The sequence below is a fragment of the Opisthocomus hoazin genome, chromosome 2 (assembly GCF_030867145.1).
Source record: "Opisthocomus hoazin isolate bOpiHoa1 chromosome 2, bOpiHoa1.hap1, whole genome shotgun sequence".
NCBI lineage: Eukaryota > Metazoa > Chordata > Aves > Opisthocomiformes > Opisthocomidae > Opisthocomus > Opisthocomus hoazin.
In genome coordinates this window covers 29833137-29861004 of record NC_134415.1, presented here as the reverse complement: position 1 = coordinate 29861004, position 27868 = coordinate 29833137, and the positions used below count along the sequence as shown (strand labels likewise).

General features: G+C 41.2%; 1 protein-coding gene across 1 annotated transcript; it reads right to left on the bottom strand.

Annotated features, from left to right (window-relative positions):
• Positions 1 to 268: 268 nt before the first annotated feature.
• RRP15 (ribosomal RNA processing 15 homolog) lies at positions 269 to 27086 on the bottom strand. The gene is made up of 5 exons (XM_075413016.1): positions 26874 to 27086; positions 23397 to 23671; positions 21421 to 21518; positions 20361 to 20562; positions 269 to 4363 (listed from the first exon to the last, which is right to left on the bottom strand). Exons 1-5 carry the CDS (start codon positions 26938 to 26940, stop codon positions 4211 to 4213), a joined length of 795 nt encoding a protein of 264 aa, XP_075269131.1. The 5' UTR covers positions 26941 to 27086; the 3' UTR covers positions 269 to 4210.
• Positions 27087 to 27868: the final 782 nt, after the last annotated feature.

Sequence of the window (27868 nt, the reverse complement as noted above, 5' to 3'; positions counted from 1 at the left end):
AGAGAAAGGGCTATTGACACGACTGAGGCACTGTGAAGAAATAATGCTTTTTATGAGTATTCCTAAAACCACCTTCCAAAGTGCCTCTTGGAAGCCATTTGTGCTCACGAGCTCACCTCTGAAGGCTTGATGGAAGTGTCCTAACGAATTCTGCAATTTGATATCCAACAGATTAAACACATGGACTTAAACAAAAAGAAATCATTCCAAAGGATGAAGCATTACACAAACAAGAATCTTTGGTGTAAGCTATTCAGTTTGACTGGAGTTTTATTTCAACATGTCCCTTAAGACAGAAAAGCAATTAAAAAGATGCATTTGCAAACAAAATGCTTTGTCTAAGAAATATCAGCCACCCCTATCAGTCTGAAAAAGAATGATTAAGGAAAAGCCCTTATCTCCTAGACCATCTACAGAGGTGAAACCTTTGAGGTTTACATACTGACAAGAGGTTAAAAGCCACAGCTTTAGAGCAGCAGTAAATGAAATCAACAGTCTTCCACCATCTGCTAATTAAGAACTTGTCCAGTCTCCAGCGTCTGCCACTGAGGTCATAGTCTAAGTAGAACATCTTATTTAGCACTGGGATCCTATCTACTTAATAAGATGCAAAGAGTCTTCACTACCTCAAACCTTGTCCTGGCCCTCTTATTCCTTACCTCAGCAATTCTTGAAGAAATCATTGAGCAATTTGCAGGAGTTGGAAGTCAATAACGTTGATGACTGCTCTGTGTGGATATTAACTGTGCCAGGACTCATTTCATAAGAATGAGGAGTTTGTCATTTTAAGTTGTGCAGTGTTGTGTGCCAGATGACTTCTGCTGTCCTCCATGGAGACAGCTACTGAGCCAGCTCTCAACAGATGCGGCTTTACAGACCACCTTCTTCTGGAAGCATTAGATAGTCAAAACACTTATGGCCTCCAAACAATTCATTTCTCTCTTTAAAAGAATACGCACACACAAAAAGCCCTACCTCTACTAGGAAGCAGCTTCCAGCTCTTTTGTTCTGCTCAATTTGTGAACCCAGGAGACCTTGCCTCACAGCTGCAGACGTGGGAGCTCTTCCCTCCACGTTTTAGCAGGGAAGAAGGGAAGACGCTGTGGTGCTGCAGCACCACACACAACAAAGATATTCCACCACCTCTCCCAAAGTGTTTCCCCAACAGCAGGCTGAAGAAAAGCAGGAAGATGGGTCTTGGGTTTTTTTCATAGGTCAATTCATGCTTTCCTTGCTGAAAAATGTTACTACAATTAATGTGACGAGAAATTAGCCCAGAGGATAAGAGACATGGGGAAGAGCTGACCTTGTGCCTTCTCTTATTAAACAAAACTTTGTTGCTTTGCATGCAATCCATAGAATATTAAACTCTACATACTCTGGAGTTGGCTTGAAGCCTAACAAAACTGGAACCACCCCATCCTTATTGGCTTTATATAGATAGGTACAGAAATACACAAAGTTGAAATGATTCATGCTCTCTGGAATGAAGGGCAGCAGCACAGCTTTGCTTAAGCAGAGACATTCATGGGAGCAGGCAAAACAGTACTCTGATGGCTGGGAAAAGCCGCTGAAGGTTGCTCTTGGTAGCTATTGAAAAGGAAGAACATTACTGACAAAGCCGGTGGGGAGGCGGGTAGGGCAGCTGATCCCACGGCTGAGAGGAGACTGGACGCTGTCTGGGCCAAACAGGGTTTAGTTGTTCCTTTGAACTGCTAGTCAATTAAAAAAAACCTTGTGAAATAAATTGGCCAAACGCCTAAAATCAAAATATGTCACTCCTATCTGCCACAAGAGTCCTGAGCTTATTTCTCTTCTGGAGGTAGCCACCAATTTAAGTTATTCAGCAGATTCTCCGCATACGGCACAACCAAAGGACAAGGCAAAGGCAAGGTACAGTACCAAAATTAAAAAACTATCCAATATACATAAAAATCTGAGTATTATGCTTCTTAAAAGGCAAGAAATGCTCTTCACTTACAGACAAAAAGTACTGTTCTGCACTCTAAATGAAATGGAAGCTCAAAATACTTCTAGCAATATTGATCTATTCCATGGTTTTCTTACATACACAAGCAACACTTCAGTGCTTTAATCAAAACACTACTTCAAAAATGCGCAAATAAAACTTGGAAACACCCCAATATTCTAGAAGTATTCTGAAAGTATTCTGAAATTTTTAATAAACGCCTCAGGATGTCGTAGTTCTTAAGAAAAACTAGACCACTTTCCAGAAATTTGATCTCAGACAGAGACTGGTGATATCAAACTAGAGAATGACTGTAGATTTAAGGGTGCCGATGTAATTTTTCCACACAAATAACCGAACTCTGTAGAAAGAAAGCAACGTCAGATTAGACTATTATGCTGCTTCATAGTCTCAAAATCCGTTGTAGCACATTTTTGTGTTGAGCTAATGAGATGCCAGCTCTGGCTGAACAGCTACACAGATGTCTCGCCTTCAGAAGCTGGGATAACCATATGTCAAACCTCTGTGGTTTTGCCACTTCATATTTTGGGTGCATGTCTTCATTTGTGATAATAAATTATCAGGCCACAAACTAATGTCTCCTCAGATATCTAATATGTTTAACACTCAAAACAGCTTGAAAATCTAAACATTTCTGCTGTTAGCTTTGAGTTCTCCTCAAAGAATTACGCTGCGATATATACCAGATGAATAGGCTAGGGATAACACAACCATTGCCAGTAGTTAGGATGGGTTTCTCTGTCATTTTGTATGTATATTTATTATCCTGCAGTATACACAAAGTTCAAATCCCCTCCCCTCCTCAATGCCTTCATTAGGAAAATCTAAATCCACTCTCCTACCACACATATCAATGCAGAAGACTGAAAATCTGAAAGTTGCTCTAATCATATCTTGCACATAAGCAGGTACAAAGAAAGGTTTGTACGCAAGACATCCGTAGAAACAGCCAGAAGAGTACTCTGTATTTTAAGTATCAATTAATAGGCCCCCAGGCAGTTTCTTCACATAGCAAATGGGGAAATGCAATAGCAAAGTTAAACAAATGACAGCATCAGACAGCCAGTCTGGAACAGTGAAGACAGCAGAATTCAATCCCAGCCTCTCATTTAGAACACCTTCATCACAAAGCATTTCCTTCTGTATGCATATGCTTATATGGAATATATTCTTATTACATATGTCAGCTTCTGCACCTTTGCAACCACACAACTAATTAGGAGAAATTGCTGTCGCTTAAGCAAAGCCAATAGGTGTTACCCTGACAGACGTCTTCCAAAATTTAGTACTGTTACAGCATGCACCTAAGAGGAAGGGCTTTGTTTGACCCTCTACAGACCTGAGGAATTAGCATTATAGCTGACTAAGCCCACAGGATGTATCTCAGAGGTCCGGCTCCTTACTGAAAAAGGCCAGAACACCAGAACTGCAAATGAAGCGACACTGAATACCATTTTACACGGTATTGCTAGAAAAGTCCTCCCTCCTCCAACAAAAACAATCGCGACGACTGTCCTTTCCTCTCTTACCAGTCTCTTAGCTTATACAGCTTCGGACTTGCAATGGAAAAAAACATACATACATACAAAAATAAATATAAAAGCCAATCAGTAGGGTCAAGTCTCTCTTTTTACAATTGTGTTTCCAGAGTTGTCTCCAATCAAACTAATGCTCCAAGACCAGAACTATCACATTAATGGTTACTTTTCTTTGTTATCTACAAAACCTTTTCTGGCCAGAGTAGTAAAGACTCTATAGGAGTCTGATAACTTTACAAGGTGACAGCATTTCTGTATTTATTGTAAGCCATTTCTATTGCAAATTGCTAACAACTTTTCAAAGTGCAACACTGATTTGGAAAAGCAGGCACACTAATACATCAATTGCCATGACTAATGTATAAACTTTTAATGACCTTGGCAAAATCTTTCTTTCACTGGGCAGGTGCCACTATTTTGACTGTACAAAATGTTTTGGAAATATGTTGAAAATTATACATGTTTTGGAAAATATTTCAGGATTTCAGTATAGCAAATGAAGTTATATTAAATAAAAGTTTGATGTGAAGGAGAAAACACTCCAAAGTTGTGCAAGTCTTTTTTTTTTTTTTTTAAAAAAAAGAGATATGCTCCAAGTGTTGTACATTCACAGAATGCTGACTTTTTATCCAAACAAAAGTTAAGAAGATAAAACATTATCTTGAATAGTTTTCTGTTCCATTCAGTCACTGTCGTCATCTTGCTCCAGACCACCTCCTTGTTCAGTATTGCCCTCTCCATCACTTTCCTTGTCCCAGTCTTTCATAGATGCTCCCATCATGAAGTCATCACGCAGTATATTCCATTCTGGCACCTCTTCAGACTTCATTTCGCCCTAAATATTTGAGGGGAGGAGAAGAGGGAACAGCAGAAGATGAGATGAATGTGAAAAGCAGTAAAAGACACAAGCTCTTCAGGCAATCAAAATAACACATCTCACAATCTGCATCAGCAGACCTACCAAGGGCTCACTCTTTACGCAAATAGTACACAGAAACATGCAGGACAATCATAAATGACTTGATGCTAATAAGCAAACTTGTTTTAACCAACCAATAAAAGAAATATGGAAAGAAAACAATTATTCCTCATGGATGAAACAGTCAACCCTGGGCATGGCTTTCTTTATTAAAATCTTTCTTGGCAATCAGAATGGATTCATGATATCATTTATTAACCCCCAGGTGCTGCTTCATTAGAACACTTCTTGGCACATTTCTAACACACAAATATGGACTTAATAACGGCTTAAAAACCCCCAAATTTAATATTTAACATATTCTGAGATATGTGAACCAAATCCCCTTTATGTGGATTATTACCTCACTACCTGGGCTTGTCATATGGTGCAAAGCTGCTTCTAAAAGAAACAAAGTTCATCCACACTCAGCATGCCAACAACACCTTACTCCAAATTTCCTACCTCTTGAAAGTGGATAAACTAAGGCCACACTACACAGACCGGTGAATAAAAAAGAAAAGTGACAGGAGTGTAGTTTTAGGTTAGCACTGGAAACCGTGCTTGGTTGCCGCTCTTCAAAGCGGCAGATCGTATTTGGGCAGTGCAACAGCCCCATCCTGTGGCAACAGTTACGAAGAACAGCTTGACGCTATTCCTACATTCTCACCGAAGGAAACTACTAAAAAACTGCTCAGCGTGCTGAAGAAAGATTTCAATGGTTTAAACCTCGGTAGCAAAATACTTCTGAGGAAGAACGTGGCTCAGTGTCCAGCAGGCAAGCAAAAAATTGTCCTGTCAAAGCGGAATCAGGGGCACTGAAAACCGTAATTTACTTTTGCAGGGTCTCTGAAACAAAGTAAACACAGGCACCCGCTCTCCTGCTCAAAAGGAGAGACCTCAACAGACTCACCCTAGTTTAAGTAACTACCACCTCCTGGTACTGTACAGTGGACGAGGGTCATCTGTTACAGCATCCTCTGGAGATGCAGATTTGCCTACTAGATGCAAAACCTGTAGTAAATGTATGATCGCTACAGACATTTGTTCATGCCTCTTCTTTGTCATGCATCTAGGAATATGCGATACATAGAACCACGGCATATTTAAGCTGACGTCCATGCAATCTTTGGGAGACAGCAGCATATAGAATTTAATGGCAGCAGAAATAAGGAATAGAGAATGCAGGTCCGTCACTGTAAATCTAACGCATCACATCATGCCAGCAAGTCTGCCAAACAAGGTATGTATTTTTAACAGCTAGTCAAAGCAGAAATGCTAAATGTGACTTCTCCTGCAGTTCTTTTTGAAAAACTACTCTCACAAAAATAGGGTAACAAGTCTTAACATTTTCCTTCCCAAAAGGAATCTCCCAGGGCCCCGTTCAAAAAAAGAGAAACTCTACAGCTGTTCCTCAAGATGTTGGCACTGTGTTTTGTTTTGGGGTTTTTTCTGTTGTCTTCACAGGTGCTCTCATTAATGCCTACTCCTAAGACTAACTCTCCCATCCCAGTAATTCCCCTTTTCCCCAGGGTGGTGCCTTCTAACCATCCCACTTTTGCAGCAATTCACTTCAAATGCTTTATCCAGTAAAGCCTGACATCATCTCAGACAGGGTAATCAATTACCTGGAATTAAAGAGTTACAGATAAGGTAGGTCCCTAGGCAGACCTTACAATGTTCGTATGGGAATAATCTACATTAGTGCAAACACATGTTCTCTGTTCTGGGACACAAAGAGAGGGTAGCTTTCTGCCCCTCCCCCTCAACTTTATTTGGGTTGTTTTATATAGAGAGAAAGGTCAAAAAGATTCCAAAAGTCACAATGCTTTTTCTTTTTTAATCCCAGACCTTTTATAAATCACTGTTTGAACATGCCACAGAGCAGAATTTGACATACCTAAATGGAAAATCCCTAGAAAATAACCCAATTTTCTTATTATAATACAATAATAACGAACCCAACAGATTCTATTGTTTTTCCCCAGATGCGCAGAACAGGGAATTGTTTTGTTTTTTAAACAGCACAGAAGCAGTAGATTATTGTCAACAATGACAGTGAAAGACTCAGGGTTTCAAAAGCCCAATGCTCACATTCATCACAACCTACTATTCAGCAGCCATTCGCCCTTCTTCCTGGCCGTGTCAAGTGAACAACAGGACAAAAGCAGGACCTCAACAAAAGAGGGATGCTGATCCTCCATAGCGTTACCCACTATGTAAGGCACCACAAAAGTTTGAATAGAGTTTTACAACAGGCCCTAAGGAGAAAAGACAGAGGTAGCATGTCCATGCCTCAAAGATGAAGATTAAATGCTTGAAAGCAAATATTTAATCAATTTCAAGCATGCTCCCAAGTAAAGAAAACCCCATATTTAGTATCTTCATTCCTAACTCATTTATTGCTCTATTTTCCCCTCAGAATAAAGACTCCCCAAATCCATTACATCACAAAAAATTCCTGGAGTCTGAAGAAAATACACAGCAAGACTATCTGTATAATTAACAACCATTTCAACTGTAACATCACTTCCCAGCTTGCTTTATGTAAGAATGGTAATACACCTGGGTTTTCAATGCCATAATCTGGTTTCATCTAAATAAAACAAAACCGATTCTTGGCAGGTGGAAAATAAACCAGCTTGCATTCTATGCAACTGCTTTTGAACCTCCAGTCAGCTGTTCAGCCACATCTCCCACACTTCACTACAACACTGAAGCCCCTTTTGAACATTCCCAAAGCAGGCTACGTAAATATTAGTGTGCAATGCTACATAAAGCGGATCCTTCGGTAAGATAAGGAGTGAAAAATTCTGGTGTTGCTTTTTTCCCCTCTCCTTTTTTAGACAGACATTTGAACGCATTTCTTCTTTCCCTGAAGGTGTGGCAACCTATTTCAAATGGTTGGACATGCAGCAGTCAGTAGAATATCTCAGGAGTCACGAACACATGGTGATGCACTTGTTATCACGAGCTGAAATAAGACAGGCCAAAATGTGCTATGTGGTTACTCTAGTGCAGATACTTACTTGCTGGGACAGACCGACAGTTCAGTTGAAAAGAGTTCATTATATGATCATTACTGACTGATAAAACAAACAGCATCTTGCCCTCTTGGTGTGCCACCTAAGCTATTACAGCATTAGCTCAAGTCTGACACAAGTAGGGCTCCGTAGTGGGGATGTACTTCCCAAACTAATTCTGGTTTGAAGACTTAGTCTGTAAAATCTGCACCAGGACAAGATGAACTGAAACTCTTCGCCAAGTGCTAGTAAAATCAACCACCCACCCACAAAGTTTAGGTCTGTCACCTACAACAAACAGCCATCCCTTGCATGACCGCGGCTGGAATTGCCTCCTGGATGCTTTCAGAGGAAATGGTCTGTGAAAGTCCCATGGCATCATCATCAGCTATATGATGAAGTTAGAAATGTTGCTGTTTCTGTTCATTTCTTTACAAATTGCAAAAACTTTGAGCTCTGTAATTCACTCTTGGTCAATGACATTGCATAAAGTATCTTCAACTGAGACCTGCCAAACTCATCACTGCAGTTGTGGCAGACTGTGCTGCTGCTCAGGTGGGAGATCGATCCTCTCTGAAGTCGTCAGAAGCAGCAGCAGGATACCTGTAACTGTACATGGCTGCTTCAGTCTGCACACCAGTGTCTTGGCTCAAATTCTGCTTCCTTTGAAAACTTAATCATAGAATCACAGAATGGTAGGGGCTGGAAGGGACCTCTGTGGGTCATCTAGTCCAACCCCCCTGCCGAAGCAGGGTCACCTACAGCAGGCTGCACAGGACCTTGTCCAGGCAGGTCTTGAATATCTCCAGAGAAGGAGACTCCACAACCTCCCTGGGCAGCCTGTTCCAGGGCTCCGTCACCCTCAGTGGGAAGAAGTTCTTCCTCATGTTCAGATGGAACTTCCTGTGCTGCAGTTTGTGCCCATTGCCCCTTGTCCTGTCGCTGGGCACCACTGGAAAGAGTGTGGCCCCATCCTCCTGACACCCACCCTTCAGATATTTGTAAGCATATATTAGGTCCCCTAGCAGCTTTCTCTTCTTCAGGCTGAACAAGCCCAGCTCCCTCAGCCTAAGACAATCAGAGTTCAGTCTGTCCAAGTCACAGGATGTTGTCGTTGTCATCTGTTGCTTTACTGGCACAGCAACATCCTAAAACCATAGCAGGAGAGTTTGCCAGAGCTTTTCAGCACCCTATGCATAAGCAGACCAAAGTCCCCTAATGCCTATTGGTAAGCAACGGCATTAAAAGATAGGTCTTGAAATCAGAGTGCACAGATTAGAGACAGCATTTTGCTCCGCTTCCCACCAGCTCTTGTCACTTGAACACACCCCAGTTTCTGCATCTGCAAACCAGCAAATGTACCTGCATCACCGCAGAAATCACCTACAGCCTGCCTCCAGGAGACAGTAACCGCAGAGTGTTAACAAATGAACATTTTTCAAACCTAGGAATTGCAATCAGCACGCTGGGCTCCCACGCCTTTGCTCCATGTACAAGACGAAATGCCAGAGCTTGCAGGGGCATCTCTCTTTACCATCACATACAGTCAACGTTTATTTGTACCTGTCAGGGAAGGAATTTCTAACATAAATACCTCTCAAGCAACAACTTTAAGCCCCGAGAAAACAATTCTAACGTGTCTAATTGATTTGAACTGCCTCCCCAGGTTTCTCCCTGTTGCTCAACAAAAACATCTAAGACCTTGAAATATAGGGAGGCTTTTGTCACAATGAAGTTGTTAAAATGTCTAACTGCCAAAATACATTTTCGCATACATCTGACAATTACCTTCCCGCCAGCCTGCATCTCGCTCCGAATGATTTCTGTCTCTCATCCCAAAAAAAGTTCATTTAAACCTAGCTCAAAAAAAAACCAAACCAGCATACACATACTCTGGGGCATATTAAATCTCCATTAAACAAAACACCAAACACCAAAAGACACTTGGAAGAGAGGGGAAGACTTGGAAAACAAGGAACATCAGTATAATCATTTCTCCTAGATTTGTTTTCAGGAATATCCAAGCTGACAGACAAAGAAAATAAGTTTCCTCTAAGCTGGCAGGAAATAAAGAAAACTGCAGCTAAAGTATCTAAAGCAGCAATATAAGCAGAAAACAAAATCTAATGATTTTTAACAAAAAAATGATACTTGGGTTTAATCATCAGTGCTGCTTCCAACTTTAACTAATTTGAATTACAGTGAGATCTTGACTGTAAGAAAGGTTCCTTACACTGATCCTAGACAGACAGAAAACCAGAAATCTGGAAACCAAGTATATATCCTGTTCCACTGTCATCATGACCACCTGAGCTGCAGTCTCACAGCAACTCATGCTGACTTTGGGAAGCATTTCTGAGCTTGCAGAACATGCGAGTTGCACAAAAAAAGTGTATTCTGCTGCAGCGTAAGTCTGCACAATCACTTATTCCTTAAGGCAAGAGTCATTCAACATCCATTTGCATCCTCTCTCTGAACCAGGAATTAGAGCGACTGAACTAAATCGCCTTGGTATATCTGAAGTGATGCTGTACTGCAGATATGAGCAGTGGCACAGGCGATTTACTCAGACCACACGGACTCTTGCGCACACCAGCATCTGCACTGGCATTTCTAGTAAATAAAACCAAGAATAAAATTTTTTTTACAGTGTGTTTTGAAACCTGCTGTTCCTCAAACTTCTCTGCAAGTAACGCGCTGGAATTATTACTACAAGCACAACAAACACTGATTTTCGTTTTGAGCCCAGCCAGAAGACCACCCAGAGCTTAATGACCTGCATGAGGAATCTCCCCATCCTCATATCCTCCTCTAGGGTTTACTACATCTGGGGATGTGTGAATGAGAAGGAATGCTTTGGGTTGGCATGCAGAGGCTTAAACATGCCCCAACTTTAGAGGGGTCAGAACTGAATCACAAAATTCTAAAAACAAGCATTCATCCGGACTTAAGCAAAGAAGAAAAATCATTAGCATCATTATTAAATGCTCACTTGCAAGGAAGAATCACAGAAGGCGCTTATGAGAAAACAGATTTCCTCAGCCTTAGCTCATCAGAAACCTCATAAATCAGTATTTCTGTCAGAAAAAGGAAAAACATTTTAAGAATTCTAGTGTAACACAGGCCCCTTCTGCGTACAGGATGCTCTGGAACTCCTCAGCCCGTGCTGTGCCCCAGCTCCGATAGCAACCGTCTCAGCAATCCTTCCACTGCAAAGGGAATTTTACCCCACGCTGTTGCAAGGCAATGCCTGGCCATAGTGGCATCAAGATTCCCTTTACACATTTTAATGAGATGAACAGCATGGACATGATACATCCAGGAGCTACTCACAGAAAACAAAACTCAAATAAAAACTCACCTGAAAATAAGCCTCACCTAATGAAACAAAATCTTATAATTAAGTTACAACACAGGTATGAACTGTTACTTTTACCCACTGAATATATTCTGTCATTTTTAACTCATGTTCTGTAAAATACCAGGCACAATGACAATGTCCTGAATATCAAGCAATTACATCACTGTCTTTACAACTGTCAGGCCAAAACACTCCACTGACATACGGAAAACAGGTCTCCAAGTATGCATTTTTAAGTATGTACCAAATAAAAATTAGCTCTAAATAGACGGCAAATTATTACAGAAAAGATACCTAGAAAGAAACAACACATTCCCTGTATTAGGTTATCATGCAACAGATCAGGACAGAAAGTTGCCAGACAGTATACTTCTTCAGTATGCCATCACTGCTCATTTTCAGTCACGTTTGGCTTTTCCTCCTCTAAGAGCAAAACTGCTTCGTTATCCTCATCTATATGGTTTTACCTTCACATCTGCAATGTCTGTTTATCAGCAGTTATACTGACAGTGAAATTACTGCCTACCATCCTGCCCACTACTATCTCAGTATTCACCTGTTACAGGTGAAGAAAGGGTAGGAGTAAGTCTCCATACAGCTTTTATGTTTCATCTACTTGAACGATAGGATCCTTAGAGCAAAGACTGCACAGCACCTGGATCAATTAATTCTTGACATAAGGACCAAATGAATACTGTGGTTAAAAGCAACACATGATCAAGACTTTTGTATTTAAAACAATATATGCTATACTTCCATTGCTTATCAAGACAAAAATTTGTATAGTAAGTTATGGTACTCAAAGTAGTTGAACCACAAGCTCCTTGTTCATAAGCCTTGTAAGGTTTAAGGCAGCTGCAATGCTTCATTGAGAATCTTAATTCTGACTTGGAAATAGACAATGTTGTCCATCAGAAACAACAGCTTTTCATTCTAATAAATTAATTAGCTTTTCTAGCTAATCCTGAGCCTCAGGCAACCACAGTCTGCAAAATATTGTTCATTTTGTTCCAGAAAAAGTCAGCTAGCATTAGTTAATTACCAAGAGCAAACTTCTATGGACTCCTCCTTACCAGCTTCCATCCATATTCCTAAAAGGAAAATAATAAACCAAGAATTTTTCCGTATGGATGGGATTCAGATTAAAGGAAGAACGAACTTTTCTAGATACTTCACGTTTCAACCCTGAAAGAAATGCCACAAAGCTTCTCACAAGCAACAAGAAAAGGCTTTTATCCATCAGCCGGTCCTACATTTCCTAATGTGTATTGGCTGCAGTAATGAAGACATGACGGAGTTTAAGGATCAACCTGAACATTACCCAGACCCACATCATCCTTGTTTAGTTGCACAGTTCCCGAACCACCAAGCTGTATTTGGAAAATATGAAGCTACAGCAAAAATGCCTAGTAAAAAGCACCCAGTCAAGACTAAGGCCTTCCAAATCCTATCCCTCAAAAGTCAAGTACTAATGTCTTTCAGCAGTCTACTTCAGAAAAACATTTTCAAATCACAACAGATTTTTCTAAGATGGCACCTATTTATGCAAGACACTTAAGCACTATCTCAGCTGGGTACCTAAAGTTTTCTGCAGGTTTTTATAAAAGCTGGCCTGTTGGCACAGTAAGGAAATATGCAGGCCCACAGCTGCTTGGAGTATTTTTTTATCATTTTTTAGATTAACTTAGCAGCTTGCAGATTTTTGAATAATCGGAATGTGACTCAGATTATTTCCTACAAATGATGCCGAAATCATCAACTGTTTTTCTTTATGATTCAGCAAGACGCATCACAGGGTGAGTCCCAAAAGGCTGTCTCAAACAACTACGGCTACAGTAATGACCAAGTCCTTCACTTTCAGCACTTAAGAAATCATCTCACAGAGTAGCTGATGAGGAAGAAGTGTGGCTAATAAAAAGCCTCCTCTTCCTGACTCAGGATTTCCCCTTACATTTGAGTCCCGAAACAAGTATACAGATCCAAAAAACTACAGGGCGGAAGGCGGGGGGGGGAAGGGATAACAAACCCCACAAAGAACTTGCTTTTGTGTATTTTTATTACCAAATATGAAATATATGAAATACTGAAGTTTTTATGACTACTAAGCAGCTTGTCTGGCTAAACCTCCCTACCCTCATTGCCCCTGCTTTTACTTAAATGGCTTTTGCAACATATCCCAAATGTTTGCAAATCCAAGTTTCTTTTACTTTATATTCCCATAATTTCCCTCACACCATCATGGGTGAGTGGCAAACTCATTAAGGAACAGACCATACCCCTCAACACTCCCAGGCTGCTTTCTAAAAGCAGTTTAAACCTAAAGAGGGAATATGTAAACTGCCCGCCATTCCAGTCCCTTATCTTAGCCATCTGTCTACCCTTTGTCAACATTTCTGACCCTTCCACATCCTTCTTTGTTTCCGTACAGGTTTTCCCAACTCCTGCAGATAGAGAAGAAATGGCACAGACCACATGCAGAACACTGCCCAGGGTTCAGCAACAAACCTAAAAGAGGTCAGATCTTCACAAGAAGACAGCTTTAGTATGATTTATAATAATAGTACACGTTTGGGGGTTTTTTTTACAGTGTATCTTCTAAGCTTTCAGTAAATTTCAGAAACACTCACTAAAAACTGACCAGATTTTCCCATAGAAAAAAAAAGTATGGAATTCCGCGACACTCTAACCAATGGAAGCTGGAAGCAGCTTGACCCACCGCTCCTGAAGTCAACCAAGATAAACAGATGAGTAGGTGCCTACAGAGTTCATTTATAATACACATCTGCTAACTCAACACTCTGGAAATCAGAACATTTTATACCTTAATAAAACTTCAAAGTAAGGGAATCGCTTTTCACGATAATTTCCAATAGAAATTGCTTGGATGGGGGAAACAAACTGGTTCAGACAGACAAGCTCCACCCAATCTTTCTTACTTCTGGAGAACTATTTTTTTTTTTTTTTTCAAAATTTTATGGAATGTTTAGATATATTTTTCTCTAAGTACACTGCCCTGCCTATCAGAGTTGTGAACAAAGCCAAAAGCAGAGAGCTGCTTTTATAAGGCTTCCAACTCAATTTAGCAGATAAAAGTCTAATAGGATTTGAATTTCTGTGCTTGTTGTACTTACAGGAAGATCAAAAGATGATGTACACCACAAGTTTTTCAAATGTGGTTGTTTTAGACATAGTTTTACTGAAAAAGCCTTGCAACATCATCTGGGAAAACAGAACACCATCATAGTACCCTGTGTGCTAAAAATCAAACAGCAAGGCAAGTTAGTCTCAAATATGACAGACGGAGCTTTCTCAACATTGCCTGACATTTCAATCACAAGTCCCTATTTCCATTTGCTTACAAAATTTGCCAAACTTCAACTGCTTCAAGCTGAAGGCTTCTGCAATGTTTCAACTAAAATCACTCCAGCCCTTTTCACAGGAAGATGAGCTTGTCTGCAGCAATAAGGAGGAAAGAAAGAGACATTTCCTACAGGCATCCATTAAAACCTTGCATCATTCATTCTTTTCGAACTTAAAAAAATCAGCTGCAGACATATTTTGGAGCTGGGAATGTGTCTTTTGCTATCTCCATGAATATTTTCCCAGACCTGACCAAGTTACAAACATCCAGGGGACCACCCTCAAGTGTGAGGTCCGTCAGTAGGTACGATAGGCATTTAGTATCCAAATTCTCTTAAAATATCTGTCCGCACTGATCACATACTATCTGGATCTTAGAAGATGGCATTAAACTGGACCATGCGCGACTCATGGTGACAAACAGGGAACCGGTCTTGTATGAGCAGCTGTCAGGGCTGCTCTCGCATCAGACACCAGGACACCAGGCTGTGTGCCTGGCCCTCAGATGCACGGGGAAATAACCTGGTCTGGAACATACAACATGGAGGGGAAAAAACAACAAAAAAAAAAACAAACAAACAAACAAAAAAAAGAGATTGCTGGAAACAGAATGCAAAAATCACAATCTTTTTCCTTTCCTGACTTCTGATCAAGTATATGAAAGAGAGAGCGCAAAAGGGAAATCTGAGGATAAAAAGCACAGGAAAAAGGGTGAATCTAGTGAAACAGGGCCATCACGCAGCTCTTAATCCTCTTACCTGGAGTTGAACTCACATTGTCAAGTTCTTGACATCTATCAAATACATATAAAAATATTGACAAAGACCTACGTTCCCATGTTAAAACAGATATGTGTTACCAGCCATAGCAACAGATATGGAACTGAGCTTGTACATCTTAAAAACCTAACCCTGCTGATTATCTAAACTGGTCAAGTCAATACATCTTCCTGTAAACAGATTTAAAGTAAAAATATCACCCTCAAACAACTTCTAATTTTCCACAACAACCCTTTACCTTAAAGAACCTTAAAGAGAATTGGTTCTGTTTTAACCAAAACCAAGACAATAAGGAATTTCAGATATAGCAAAGTGGTGGCAGGCTGCATCGTTATTTATCCCTAAGAGTAAAAATTACAACACAGCATACAATCAGGTGGTCAGTAACCTCTTGGTACAAAACCAAAGAACTATACTAAAAGCATCAGCTCTAAACATATATGGCGTGACCTTTAAGAATGTGTACACACAGTTGGGAAAACCAGATACAAATGCCTGATTTATAAAGAAATCCAAGTTAAAAATTTCTGTGCATGTGATGGGAAGACATTTATTAAAACTGGGAGAACACATCTACTCAGGCTGCAGCTGAACTAAATTAATACTTGGCTGCCCCCTCAAATCTGCCGGAATACTTGCACGCCTGGTTACTCCTTCAATTAGTTCTGCAAGACCAGCACACAACAGCTGTAGTAATAAACTTCTGCTGCTCTGCAATGCCGTTATCACCTAAGAAAAAACGTTTCCTTTTAAGACTTTTAGTCTTGATACACCTCACCAAATTTCTGGAAGTCATCTATGCCTTCATCCATACTTCAGAAATAACTTCCTACAGCTGCAATTGTTCAGACTACTGTCCCTCCAAACAGGTAGATGGATGCAAATAATCCCCTCCCGCTCCCCGTTTCTGCACTGTGGAAAATGTGGAAAAAAGCAGAACATGCCAATGGCCAGTACTTACGCAGCTGCAAGAAAAACGCAGCAGTCACCCTCACAGGTTTTGAACAGATCTAACTTCTAGGCTGGAAAGTACATTTATATCCGCATTTAACTTGAAAAATGAAAGCCCCCATGCCACTCCTTCTGTCCCAGCAAGAACAGCAGTCAAAATCAGAACTGTGGTGGTACTCCTGTCCTTGAACAATCCTCAAACGACTGCTCAAAAGTAAAATATTTATGAATATTAAAAGTCTTATGAACAAAAGAAAAAATCTACAGCAAACCTGACTCGAAACACTCTGTTTACAAATTACTTGCCAAACACCAGAAGCATTTATAAAATGCAGTTGAGGCAGAATGAACTTTTCTGGAAAAGCATTTTATTTCCAGTCCCATATGAGCAATAGCTGATATGAAATATTAGTTGTATTCTTCTCTGTCTATCTTTCTTCCAGTCAATAAATTATTTTAGAATAGGTACTATTTTAAGACCGATCTACCAATTTTCTTCCAGATGCCATCACAACACAGGAAGTAAATTGTACCTCCAAGTCACGTAGAAAAATTACCTTGCAGAATTTGAATCATGCTTACTGAAGTAGACCTGCTCTCACTTCCACCACTGAAATGCTCTGCAACAGATACGGTGTAAGAAAACTTACGAGTTGAAGCAAACATAGGTGACTCAGAAAACTATGCTACAAAGGCCTTATTCAAAATTTAAGGTTGATGCAAGCAGGCTATGCTTGTCACAAAGAATATTTGTCACTTTCATGCCAGTTATTTGTATGTCACCGAAAAAATTTTTTACCTTTACAGGGAGTAGCACAAATGACAAGCGAAAAGTCAAGACGAGAGGTTCTGGTACTGAACGACCCTGTTGTAATGGACATGTTGTGAGGGAGAAGAGTTGAGGCTGCTCCGGGAATGTTACCTGAGAATTTCTTTGTTTTCCTACCATTCAGATTTCAAGACCTCATGTAATTCACCACATCAGCCAACATGTCTGTGTAGAGCTAAGAGATCAGAAACTTCACTCAACCCTGGAAGCAAAGGTACTTCCCTAGCCCACAACCCTAAGAGCACCCAGAAAATTAAGGACCTGAAGAAAACAAAACATTTCTGCAAGGAAACCTTTATTGACACTACCTACTTCTGTATTTGTTCTATAGACATAAAGATGACTTCAGCCTCTAGGGCTGGAAAGACAGCATCTCTGATATGTGCCTTTTTAAACTTGTAGCTTAATGATGTTTCTTTTAGTATCTTACGGGTAGGAAGCTGCAAGATACAACCAACACATACTGAAATGAAGATCTGGTCTGCAATGATTGTGTTGAACAAGACTGAAAGCTCTCAAATCTCTCAACAAATGCTTCCCAAGAAAACCTACCCCAAAACTTAAAAAAACCTCAAAACACCAAACAACAAGCAAGACAGATTTTTTTTTAAACAAGAAAATTATTACATTTTTCTCCCACATTGCAAGGCTTTCAGATAAGGTGGTGAGGGAAGGGAAATTAGATGATCTTACCCAGAGGCAAGCATCATGTACAGTACCTTGGAAAAAAACAGGGAAAAATATTACACAAGTCAGCTGGCTCAGCAAGGATTAAGAAATACCTTGATAAACAGCTAATGATATGAAAGGCCAAGCTTTTGGCTCCAGCTCAGAAAAGTAATTACTCCCATCTGGGCACAGAAAACCTGAAGAAGGGCTACAGTTTCAAATGGCACAGGAGCATTTTCACAGCCTTACAGTCTTTCTTTCATAGCTACACTAGGTGGGTGCACACCAAGTAGTATTTACGTCAATGGTTAAAAGCATACAAGACTATAAATGACGTTCTCATAGTCACAGGTTACCTGTCCTTCCCATCAATGCATGAAGTTGATAGAAATAGAGAACAAACTTTAAGTGGTTGTGCTACCGTGAAACCCCACTGCTGCAGATGGGCCTTTACAGAGCATTTAATTTCCTTTTCTCATGAACACATATACCTGACTAAACAGTCAACCACAACAGAGCTTTATAAGGGGTTTCTGCAACAACCGCTGACATTTGGAAGAAACCACCAAACTTTCAAAAATATGGCAGCAAATCTTGCATTCAAAAACCACTGCAGAGTAAGGTAAAGCATTTGTCCATTCTCATAAACATAGTCAAGTCTCCTTTCATAGCACAAGGCTTGAGTCAAGAAAGGTTTGCTTTCACTGGGAAAATTTTATTCTGCTATTTTTCTTGCTGACTGCTTATTTTGTGTGGGTGGGGTAATGTTTTTATTGTTCTGGACTGCATTTTAATTGATGGCAGAGTGCCTGGAGTTCGGGATTGGCATCTCTTCCATTGTTTTTGTTGAGATAAATAAATGTATTTCCACTCTCTTTTTTAAAAACAAATTACACTCCATACTCTCGATTTCTAAAACCAAAGCAGGCTGCTACAAAAAAAAAACCACACACATAACAAACAAACAAAAGCTTTCAACAATCTACCAAATTCCTGCTGCAAGTAATTCACCACCCAAAAGCCTCATCCCTGCTTACTATCCTCTGAAAAATCCTGAAAGACCAAGACGCAGAGAGGTGACGGTGGAGGCCAGGAGTACTGTTCAGTGGCTAAACGTGCGTGTAGTTCTGCAGATCAGATTTTGTCCTCAACCTCACGCATCAACAACTACAAGGATGGGAGCCTGCTAAATGGGTAAGGTCTGTTCTCAAGAGAAAATAAGGCAGATTAGGAACAGCTTGAAGAGGAGTTATTAAAAGTGAGGTTGGTTCTGTACTGAATGGAGAGTCGCTGAAGCAAATGCCACAAGGGAGAGAGAGAGAGGGGGGTGGTCTATCCAGGCAGACATGGCTATTCAAAAAAAACAACCAAAAACCCAAATCCCCTCCCCAAACAAAACACAAACCTACAAGTACAGCCTTATATTAATGAAAAACTCCAAAATCTGGAGTTTTTGTTCACAAGCAGTGTGAAAGCAGCACCTATACCAATACTCCAAAGCGACACTAACCAGCCAGCATCTAAAGCATCTGTAGAGCACTTTGATGGGAATATGCTGTTACTGATTTTTTTGTAGTACAGAAACATTTGCAATCTATGTTTTTTGACTTAGTAATTAGAAAATTGCCCTGCTACAATCTGACACAAAGAAAAGTTTTTGCTCAGCTATTGATCCAATGCCTACTACAAGAGTAGCTGGCACTGCTATCACTCCAATGTTCTTCTGCTGTTCCACAGCAGTAAAAAAAAAAACACCACACACACGCACGCCCATCTCCCCCCTCCAACAAGCACGTTGGAATTATTCAAGGAGAAATAAAGTGTCAGCACCAAGCTAAATTGTTTTCATTATGCAAAGAATTTAAAAAATACTTTAATGTTACACTTGCATGAAAATTGTATGAGCTCTTCATGCCAGGCAGTGTTTCAGCATGCTCCCCAAGTGCACACAAACAAAAAACATATGACAAACTGTTGTCTCCCAACTGATTAAAGTATCTCTTCCTGGCACAGAAAAGCACTTAGTTAACTGCTGTGAGTCTGCGCCAACAAAAGTATTCCAACCACTACCAAGTACAAAGTTCAAACCTGAACACAAATACGCTTCAAAAACGTGCAGCTTCTGAAACACGAGAAAGAGTATGTCTCAGCAACTTGTTTTCAACCCTGAGCTACTTGGTGAGTTGAAAGAATCGATAAAGAACTGGATGAATCCAACTACACTGTGTCTCTCTTGAGCATGTTTGGAAAAAGTGGCATGTGTTAAAATACCTCTTTCCAAAACATCATAACAGCTATAAAGCCACATCAGCCTAACACATACACAGAATTAGGGAAAGAAAAGCCTACATATAATGTTTAATATGTCTCAGTTTCTTTCTCTTGCGGTATTCACCTGTACTGGGAAGCCCTTCAGTTCCAGATACCACAACCATCCAGAGGAAGCGGATTTGAAATGCCCAAAACTGTGGATACACACAAGCAGTACAGTCTAATACACCATGCATGAAGAGCCCCCCTGACTTCAACAATTTTAAAGAGCTGATTACTACTGGCCATATTCTGAATGTCACAGCCGACTAAAATCTAGTCGTTTGCTCCATGGCTGGTGCAAAATCCAAGACAAAATCCGATTTTTCATATTCTTTTTCTAAACACACAGTTAAACTAAGTTATTTGTACACAAGGCTTGAAGTCTTATCAGAAGAGACTCCAGTGTTTCGTACCTTAACACTCAAAAGACAGGGAAAACAGGCTAAGAGCTACTTGTTCCCTTTCTAAGTAGTCTCAAAAAAATCCAGGCGCTTGGATCACAGCTGTTGTGAAGAGCAGGCACATTAACACACAGTAATTATACAGAGAAGGTATCTTGTATGCATTTTTTCTCCCAGATGAAGCCTACCTGTTTACTTTTTGTGGCCTTTCCAGTGGGATTCTTGCTTCCTTTAGCACCGTCCATGTTTCTCAAAACATTGATGAAATCTTTCTTTGAAACAGATGACAGCAGTTTAGCACGCTGCCTCTCAGAGCTCCCAGCTTTCTTCACCTTCTCATCAACATTCTTTTGGTGTGTCCTGACCGCATTAAATAATTGTACAACACCTCTGGGATGGGGAAGAAAAAACAACAAAACAAATTTTTTAACTCAGGTTCCCTTACAGAAATGAAACCTCTACCAAAGCAACTGATCAGTGCAGATGCTGGATGGCTTCTAGCTCCCCTAAGTTGGTTACTTAGGACCTTAATTCAGCTAAGAAGTAACATTTACTACAACATAAGAGACTTTCAATTATCACTCTTCCTTCACACTTACTGCTAGGAACCAGTAACAAACAAATCCACAAATAACTATTCAGACCCCAAATTAAGCACGGTAACACAGCACTGATACCAGTGCAAGAGCATGTTTCATCCCCATAAGCATGTTATTCATCCTACAATCAGCTATTAAATTCCTCAGGCAAGATCTTAAGAGCAGCTGAAGCAGGGGCACAAGGCAGAGGAATGAGTAAGGAAACAGATACAGACAGCACATCAAGGTGTTCAGCTAGCTCTGTGACACCAAACTACTACTGCAATGCAAAACAGGCAACTGAACTTAACAGATGTGGATCTGATGAATCCTCTGCGAACAAGGAAGGGTGGTGGTGGGAGAGTAGTAGAAACAACTGTTCCGCATTTTTCAAGCACTACATTAACGAAATGAGGGGATCCAACAAAGCACTTCTGTTAAGCAAACATTACATTCCCATCTAAATTTTCACTCTTTCATAAAGCTTCTGAAATCTTTTGTTGAACTTGATACTGTACAATGCAGACCTGTATATAAATCACTCGGCTCCTGCTAGTCACTTCTTAAGAGTTCAATCTGATTGGAAACAGATTAACTGCACAGGGTTTTTCTTCCCCTTTTCCTCCTTTTTTCGATATATTTAAGGAAAGCATTCAGGAAAAACTCTTACCTCGTGGCAATTCTCTGAAGATTTCTTTCTGTGTCTCGGTCTTTGACAACATCTGGCTTCACTCGGCACATCATTTCCCACTCCCGCTTTTTATCAAGCTGTGTTATAAATATTGTTATGTGAAACAACATGGAGCACTTGAGAATGCAGCATACTCTGACAGAGTATGTAGCAAGAGGAAAAAAAGATCAATCAATAAAGCTCAATTTGGCTTGAGGCTAAGGGGAGCTCTGATATGTGGCTGGACAACAGCTCTGAGGTGAGTCTCTTGCATTGACACATCAGAGGCCACAGTCAAATCTCCAAGAGTCACTTGCCTTCTGTCACAAAAACTAGAAAAGAATCACACCAGAGTGATGCCTGTGATTCAAGACAAGCAAAAATAATATAGAAAAACTCCAATGCTTTCATACTACGGACAAAAAAACTAATCAACACAGCTTTCATCTCCAAGACTTCACCAAGTGATCATACAGAAATTTATGCATAAGAAAGTCCTGAGTCTATCAAGACAGGCATATCGTATTTTGAGCCTTGGGAATTTGATTTCCCCCGCTGAATTAATCACGGTCTGGCTCTGTGACTGACAGTGACACACAGCAAGGTTTACAACGGGCAGAACTCAAACACCAGGGAGAGCACCAAGTGCCCACTGGAGAACAACTCCTCCACACAACACTGATTTTTGTGGCTTTCTGTTTCAAAACCAAACTGATCCACTTTTCCATTACCAGGAACTACAACACCACCAGCTTTTTTTCTGCTACTATAGTAGAGCACTATTTCCCCAGCCTCTGCTTCAGGATTAATCTAACAAAATATCCCCCCCCCCCCTTTTAATAATTTAACAGTGTTCTAGGCTTGGTGATGTTGCATTAAGTCCGTTTCATGCAGGAAGTCTTTTGTGGAATTTCAGAGTCTTTGATCTTTGAAATTCCAGACAGACTACTACAAATTTGTGAGTTTATGAACATGTTTAGGCCTTTTATCAAAAGAATTGCCCTATTCTAGCTTCCATCAGCAAAAAATTAGCAGAAAGCACACTGTTCTCAAGTTTTTCTAGGGGTAAACAGATCAGTTTGGGGACCTGCAGCCCACCTCTGCTTTGCAGTGCTCCCACATATTTACTGGATGAGAACAGATACTTAGGGCAACCATAATTGAGCAGATGACATACTGAAGCTCTCTATTTAAAAGGCAAGCCATGGCCTAACCACAGCATGTCCCAGACCGTCAGGTGGATAACCTGGTTATCCCATTGGAACACAACTTGTAAGATGAGACATTAGAACTATTAATGTTTTAGCCTGAAGGTAAATCAATCACAGCCTGGAATTAAAAAGTTCCACTGAAGACACACAAACAAGTGACTTAATTGCCAACATAATTTTGTTTTCTTTGTAACTGTTTCAGAACCAGAAGCAATTTAGGACATCCACACCGTAATAGAAAACTCCTACCACGAAAATCATCAAGGGGAGCAAACAATGATTCACAACCACATCACTGATTACTGTGTTCTCAACCTAGAGGCCTTTGATTTTGGAGGTCGCAGAAGAAGTTAAATGAAAGCAGTTTTCTTCTCTCTGTCCCTCACGCTTTCAGTGAGAAAGAACTATTTCAACTCATAATGTTGACAAAGTGAATTATAACCCAAATTAACAATGGCAAATAAAAAACTAAGCTTAAAGCAGCTGCTTTTACCCTCTCAACGACCAAAACACCTTAAGCTGACAGACTGGAACAGCCCTGCTGCGAACAATCAGCCTGCCTGATGGTCCAGAAAAAGCATTGAGGGAAAAAGCCCTACAGCATGACTGCCTGGAAAGTAAAATTTGAGGCTACTTGAGATCACTGTGGAGGAGAGATTTGAAAACTGAGACAGTCTCAGAGCACTCTCCCAAATCCCCGCTGAGAGACTGTTGCATATATCCCCGTCTGACTGGGCACAACAAAATACTGCATCTTTTTCTCACCTTCATCCTCTTCTCCAGCCTTTCTTGTTTTTCCTTTTCTCTCTCCTTCTCCAGTTTTTTATTCTTGGCCAAGATGGTGGACTTATTTTGTGGAATCTTTTTGTTGAGCACTTTTGCCATGGCATCTGCCCAGCCTGCACTTGGGCCAGCTTTGGAGCTTGTTGGCTCTTCAACCACATTGCCAAGGGTTTCTGTTTCATCTTCATCATCACCGTCCAGGGCTTCAGCTCCCGAAGAGTAGCTGTCTTCTGGAAGTCCTGAGCTTAACTCAGAATCTAGGCATAAAATAAAAAAAGGAACAAAACCAAAAAAGTATCAGGCATTCTGTTTCTAGCAAGGATCCATCACTAGATTAATTTGCTCCACATATAAATGTTATCCAAGCTCAGGACCATGTACTGCTTCCTGTTACAATTAATTCCTCAAACAGGCATACACCACCATCATGAATTTATTAGAAAGCATCCAGTGCAAGTGCTTGCTCATCTCAGTGATGATTTAAAGTGACTAAAGAGGTTGAGTAAAAGGCAGCCTTGGAAAATTATTATTAGATTAATAAATATTTTGATGTTTAGGAGTGGCAAGTTTTGGGAAAAAAATGTATCTTCCAGTTCAAAAATTATAATTTATAGATGCATATACACACACATATGCATATACATACCGATGCACATACTTGCATACAAACTGCAACAGTGACATCTAGTGCTTAAATGCAAATGGCCACATGGATTAAATCGAAAGTAAGGGGGCATTTCTTACATGAAAGCAAAATCTGCTCAAGTTAATGCCAGCAAAAAATATGATTACCTAAGCATAATGAACACAGAAGGGAGACTGCTTTGTGAAATGAAGAATCAAGACAGTTGTCAGATAGCTCAAAAGAAACCAAAGGTACTGAGTATCGCCAAGTGACTGCGCAAGTTATTGACACACAAATCAAACATGCCCAAATTCAAGTTTCCTTACCCTATGCCCCCTTCAAAACAAAAAAGAAGGAATTAAAGTTAAAATACTGAATTTTGGAATCAATCAACAGCAAGACAGGAGAGAACAGCCAACTAGACAGCAAATCAAACATATGACGAATCTACCACTTCCATAACTAGTCTGTTGAGTGGGTCTAACAGCAAAAACAAAGTCTTTAACGGTGCAGACAAGTAGCTAGAATGAAACAGACTGCAAGTTTAGGGTGTGTTACAATATGCTTGGTTATTTCAGTGGATCAACTTTGTCATGTAATCAAGAGCAGAACATACAAGTGTCCTGTCACTATTAACTAGCATTCCACTAATATCTGTGTCACCCAAAAATTCTAAATTAATTATCTTACATACAACTTTCAAGGCCACAAATCAAATGTGGGAAAGGCGGCAGCTGGTTTCTCACAACTCTGCAGTCCAGCTGGCTAGGGGACAATTCCCCACCAACTCCGAGACAGGAGCTGACTGGGTTTTATCCATCTACCACGCTCACACTACTTTCAGGGAGCATTTTAAAATTGGAATGTTGAGTACTACTAAACCAAGTGCTTTACTTTGCAAGCACTACTGTATCCCCTGAACTACCTTTATCAATGAAAGAGAATGAAGGCAGGATTGCTTCACAAGATCTGTTTTCTGTAAAAACACAGACAGCTACTAATGACATTCCTTATCAATCAATTACCTACTTAATTAAACACAAACATACACTCTGTTGCCAGACTAACTCTACTCAGCTGCCTTCACGTGCCTTTTTGTCCCAGCAAAAAACCCCAACGTAGCAGCAAAACAGTGGTATTAACCGATTTAAAACAAAGCCTCTTGACTCTTAGAGGCTCGGAGAGCAGTTAGTTATCACCATGGAAAGAAGCAAGACTATGTCTACATCACAAATGCATAAGAGAAATATTTACTGAATACTTGGTCATTATCTACTTCAGTATAACTTTCACTGCCACCAAGGTGAACACAGTGCTGTGTCACACCCCCTGCGGGACAAGTTACTGGACTTTTTTCAACAGTCCTTACTATAAATTAGATATTTAGAAGTGGCAAATTTATTCAACACATTCAGAATCTATTAAATGCATCCTTTTTACGATACCAGTGTGTCTCCATATCCCGATTTACAGTTTTTTAAAAAAAATTCAAACCATTGCATGTAAAGAAGTAGGTGCATCACATCCTGGTACCTACATATAGAACAATTTGTCAAGTTTTCACCTCTAAGCATTGTCCACACTAGAATATTGCTATTTACTTTTAAGCAAAGAATTAATCCCTACTTTCGACTTTTTAGACACACAAAAGACCACAGCTACCAAAAGTCCAAACCTGAACTCCACATGCTGCTTAGGATCAACTTCCACAGTTTACCATAAAAAACAGATCAGACTTCGAAAAAGGAAAATTGCAAAAGCATGCATTAATCTCCTTCATGCAATACTTTCTGCCAATAGAACAGGAGGATAATGCCGGATAATACCAACAACATTTTGCTTTCAACAATTACAGAAAGATGAACAAGGCTTCAACAACCAGCCATGACTTATTTTTTAACACACCAGAGGAGCTGTCAACAGCATGAGATAAAGCAAAGGTATTTCAAAGTAATTTAAACTAGATTAACTTTATCAGAAGTAGGACCTGGGGCCCTATTCTGAATTGCAAAGACTGAAGCATGGCACAGATTTAATATAAAAAGTCCTAACTGGGGGGGCGGGGGGGGGGTGGGGGTGGGAACATACTTATACATCTCCATACTTTATTCTTCGAAACTTGCTCAGTGATGCAGACACATACAGTCAAAAACACCAATCAGCCAGAAGCGAGCTCAGAAAGAAGCTCCCACGCAACGCTTCCCCTTGGGTTCAGCTTTGACCCTCAAACCAAACAGAACCACTGCGAGCTACAGCTCCAAATGACCACAACCTTGATTCCTCCCAGAATAATGAAGAGCAACTAGATATCCAATTACGGGATACATTTAAGAAGCAATCACAACTACTTAGGTATTCCCTCGCAACACACGGAAGAGGCAAGAACGAGCGGAGAGCTCTGGATAAAGGACGGAGTACGAGCGTGTTTATACTCTGTGCTCTCCTGGTGGATCTCTCAGGGGTTCCCTCGGGAGCGGGAAGCAGATCCCCGTCTCGTACAGACAGACACACAGCCCGCCGCACCCCGGAGCTCGCCCAGCTCCGTCCAATTGCGCCCCCCCCCCCAAGAACGGGGCACCCCAGAGACACACAGCAGCCAAGGGCCTTCGGAAGGCGACGGGGCCGGGGCCTTGGCTCCCGCCGCCCCAAGCCAACCGGCCCCAACCCTCCGCCCAGGCTCCGGAGGAGGGCTCAGACGGGACAGAGAGGAGCGGCCGCTCCGGCCCACGGCGGGGGCCGGGGAGGCCTTAGACGCCCGTCCGAGCAGAGGGGGACCCAGACCCCTTTCCACTCCCGCCCCTTCACGCTCCCCTTAGGGAAGCAGCGCCCGTTACCGCTGTCCGCCTCCTCGCCCACCGCAGCCCCGCGCCCACATGTGCCCGCCACGGCTGCCGCCATCATCCTCAGCGTGCCCCTCGTATCGCCTTCCGGCCCGGCCCCCGCGCCGCGACTCTGCGTTCCGGCTCCAAAGGTTCCGGACGGCGGCGGCTTCCAGGGGCGAGCCGGGGGCTGGAGAGGCGCATGGGCGCTTCGACCAAGCTGATGTGGTCTGCCGGGTTTTTTTAACTGAACAAGCGACAAAAATAGAAAAGTAAATAAAGCAGAGAGCTCTGCCGCGGCTTCTGCTCTCCCTGAGGCTCGAGGAGGTCCGTGGGTCTCGGGCGCTGGGCTGCTGCTCCTCCCAGCAGTGGGCAGAGCCCGGCCGGACCGTCAGGGCCTCTCCTCCGCGGGCTGCTGGGCCTCAGAGATGCCACTTTGGGGTCACCGCCACCCAGGCGCTGGTACGCGGCCTCACGTCTCCGTGCATCGGGAAAGGCTGTCTCGGCTGGAGCGTGGAGAGGACCCCTGCAAAGGCTCAAAGCCAGCAAAGCCCAGGCTGGTTGTTCTTTGCTGGTTGCTGTCCTCCACATTTGGAAGCCACAGTTAACGTGGCAACGATAAAAATAAATTCATGTTGTATTTGCTGTAGATTGCGTGGTGGGAAGAAGATTTTGAATCCTTACCTTCACAGTGCTGAGCTCGCTCAAAGAACTTAGCGACGCTTTCAAACATTGCTTCAGGGCCCAAAAGGAGGGCAGTTTTTAACTTGGGGACAAATGAGAAGCTGAAATTACCTTTTGTTGGGTTTACAGTCAGTCAATTAAAAAAAAGAAAAAGACAAGTGAACATTTACTACAGGCTCTTAAGCATTTCCCATTTTCACACTGATGCTACATACCGTTTTGGATACATTTCTTCTACACTAGAGACATCCTCTAAGGACAGTCATGGGAGAGTTCTCTCAGTGTTTAAGGTTACTCTGCACTAGCTAATACCTGTGGAAGGGGTG

Coding starts and splice junctions, on each gene's coding strand:
- RRP15 (XM_075413016.1), bottom strand. CDS start 26,940: ATGATGGCGGCAGCCGTGGCGGGCACATGTGGGCGCGGGGCTGCGGTG. Junction 23,672..26,873: donor GGGCGAGGAGGCGGACAGCG/GTAACGGGCGCT, acceptor TTTTATGCCTAG/ATTCTGAGTTAAGCTCAGGA. Junction 20,563..21,420: donor CTTCAGAGAATTGCCACGAG/GTAAGAGTTTTT, acceptor TCCCCATCCCAG/AGGTGTTGTACAATTATTTA.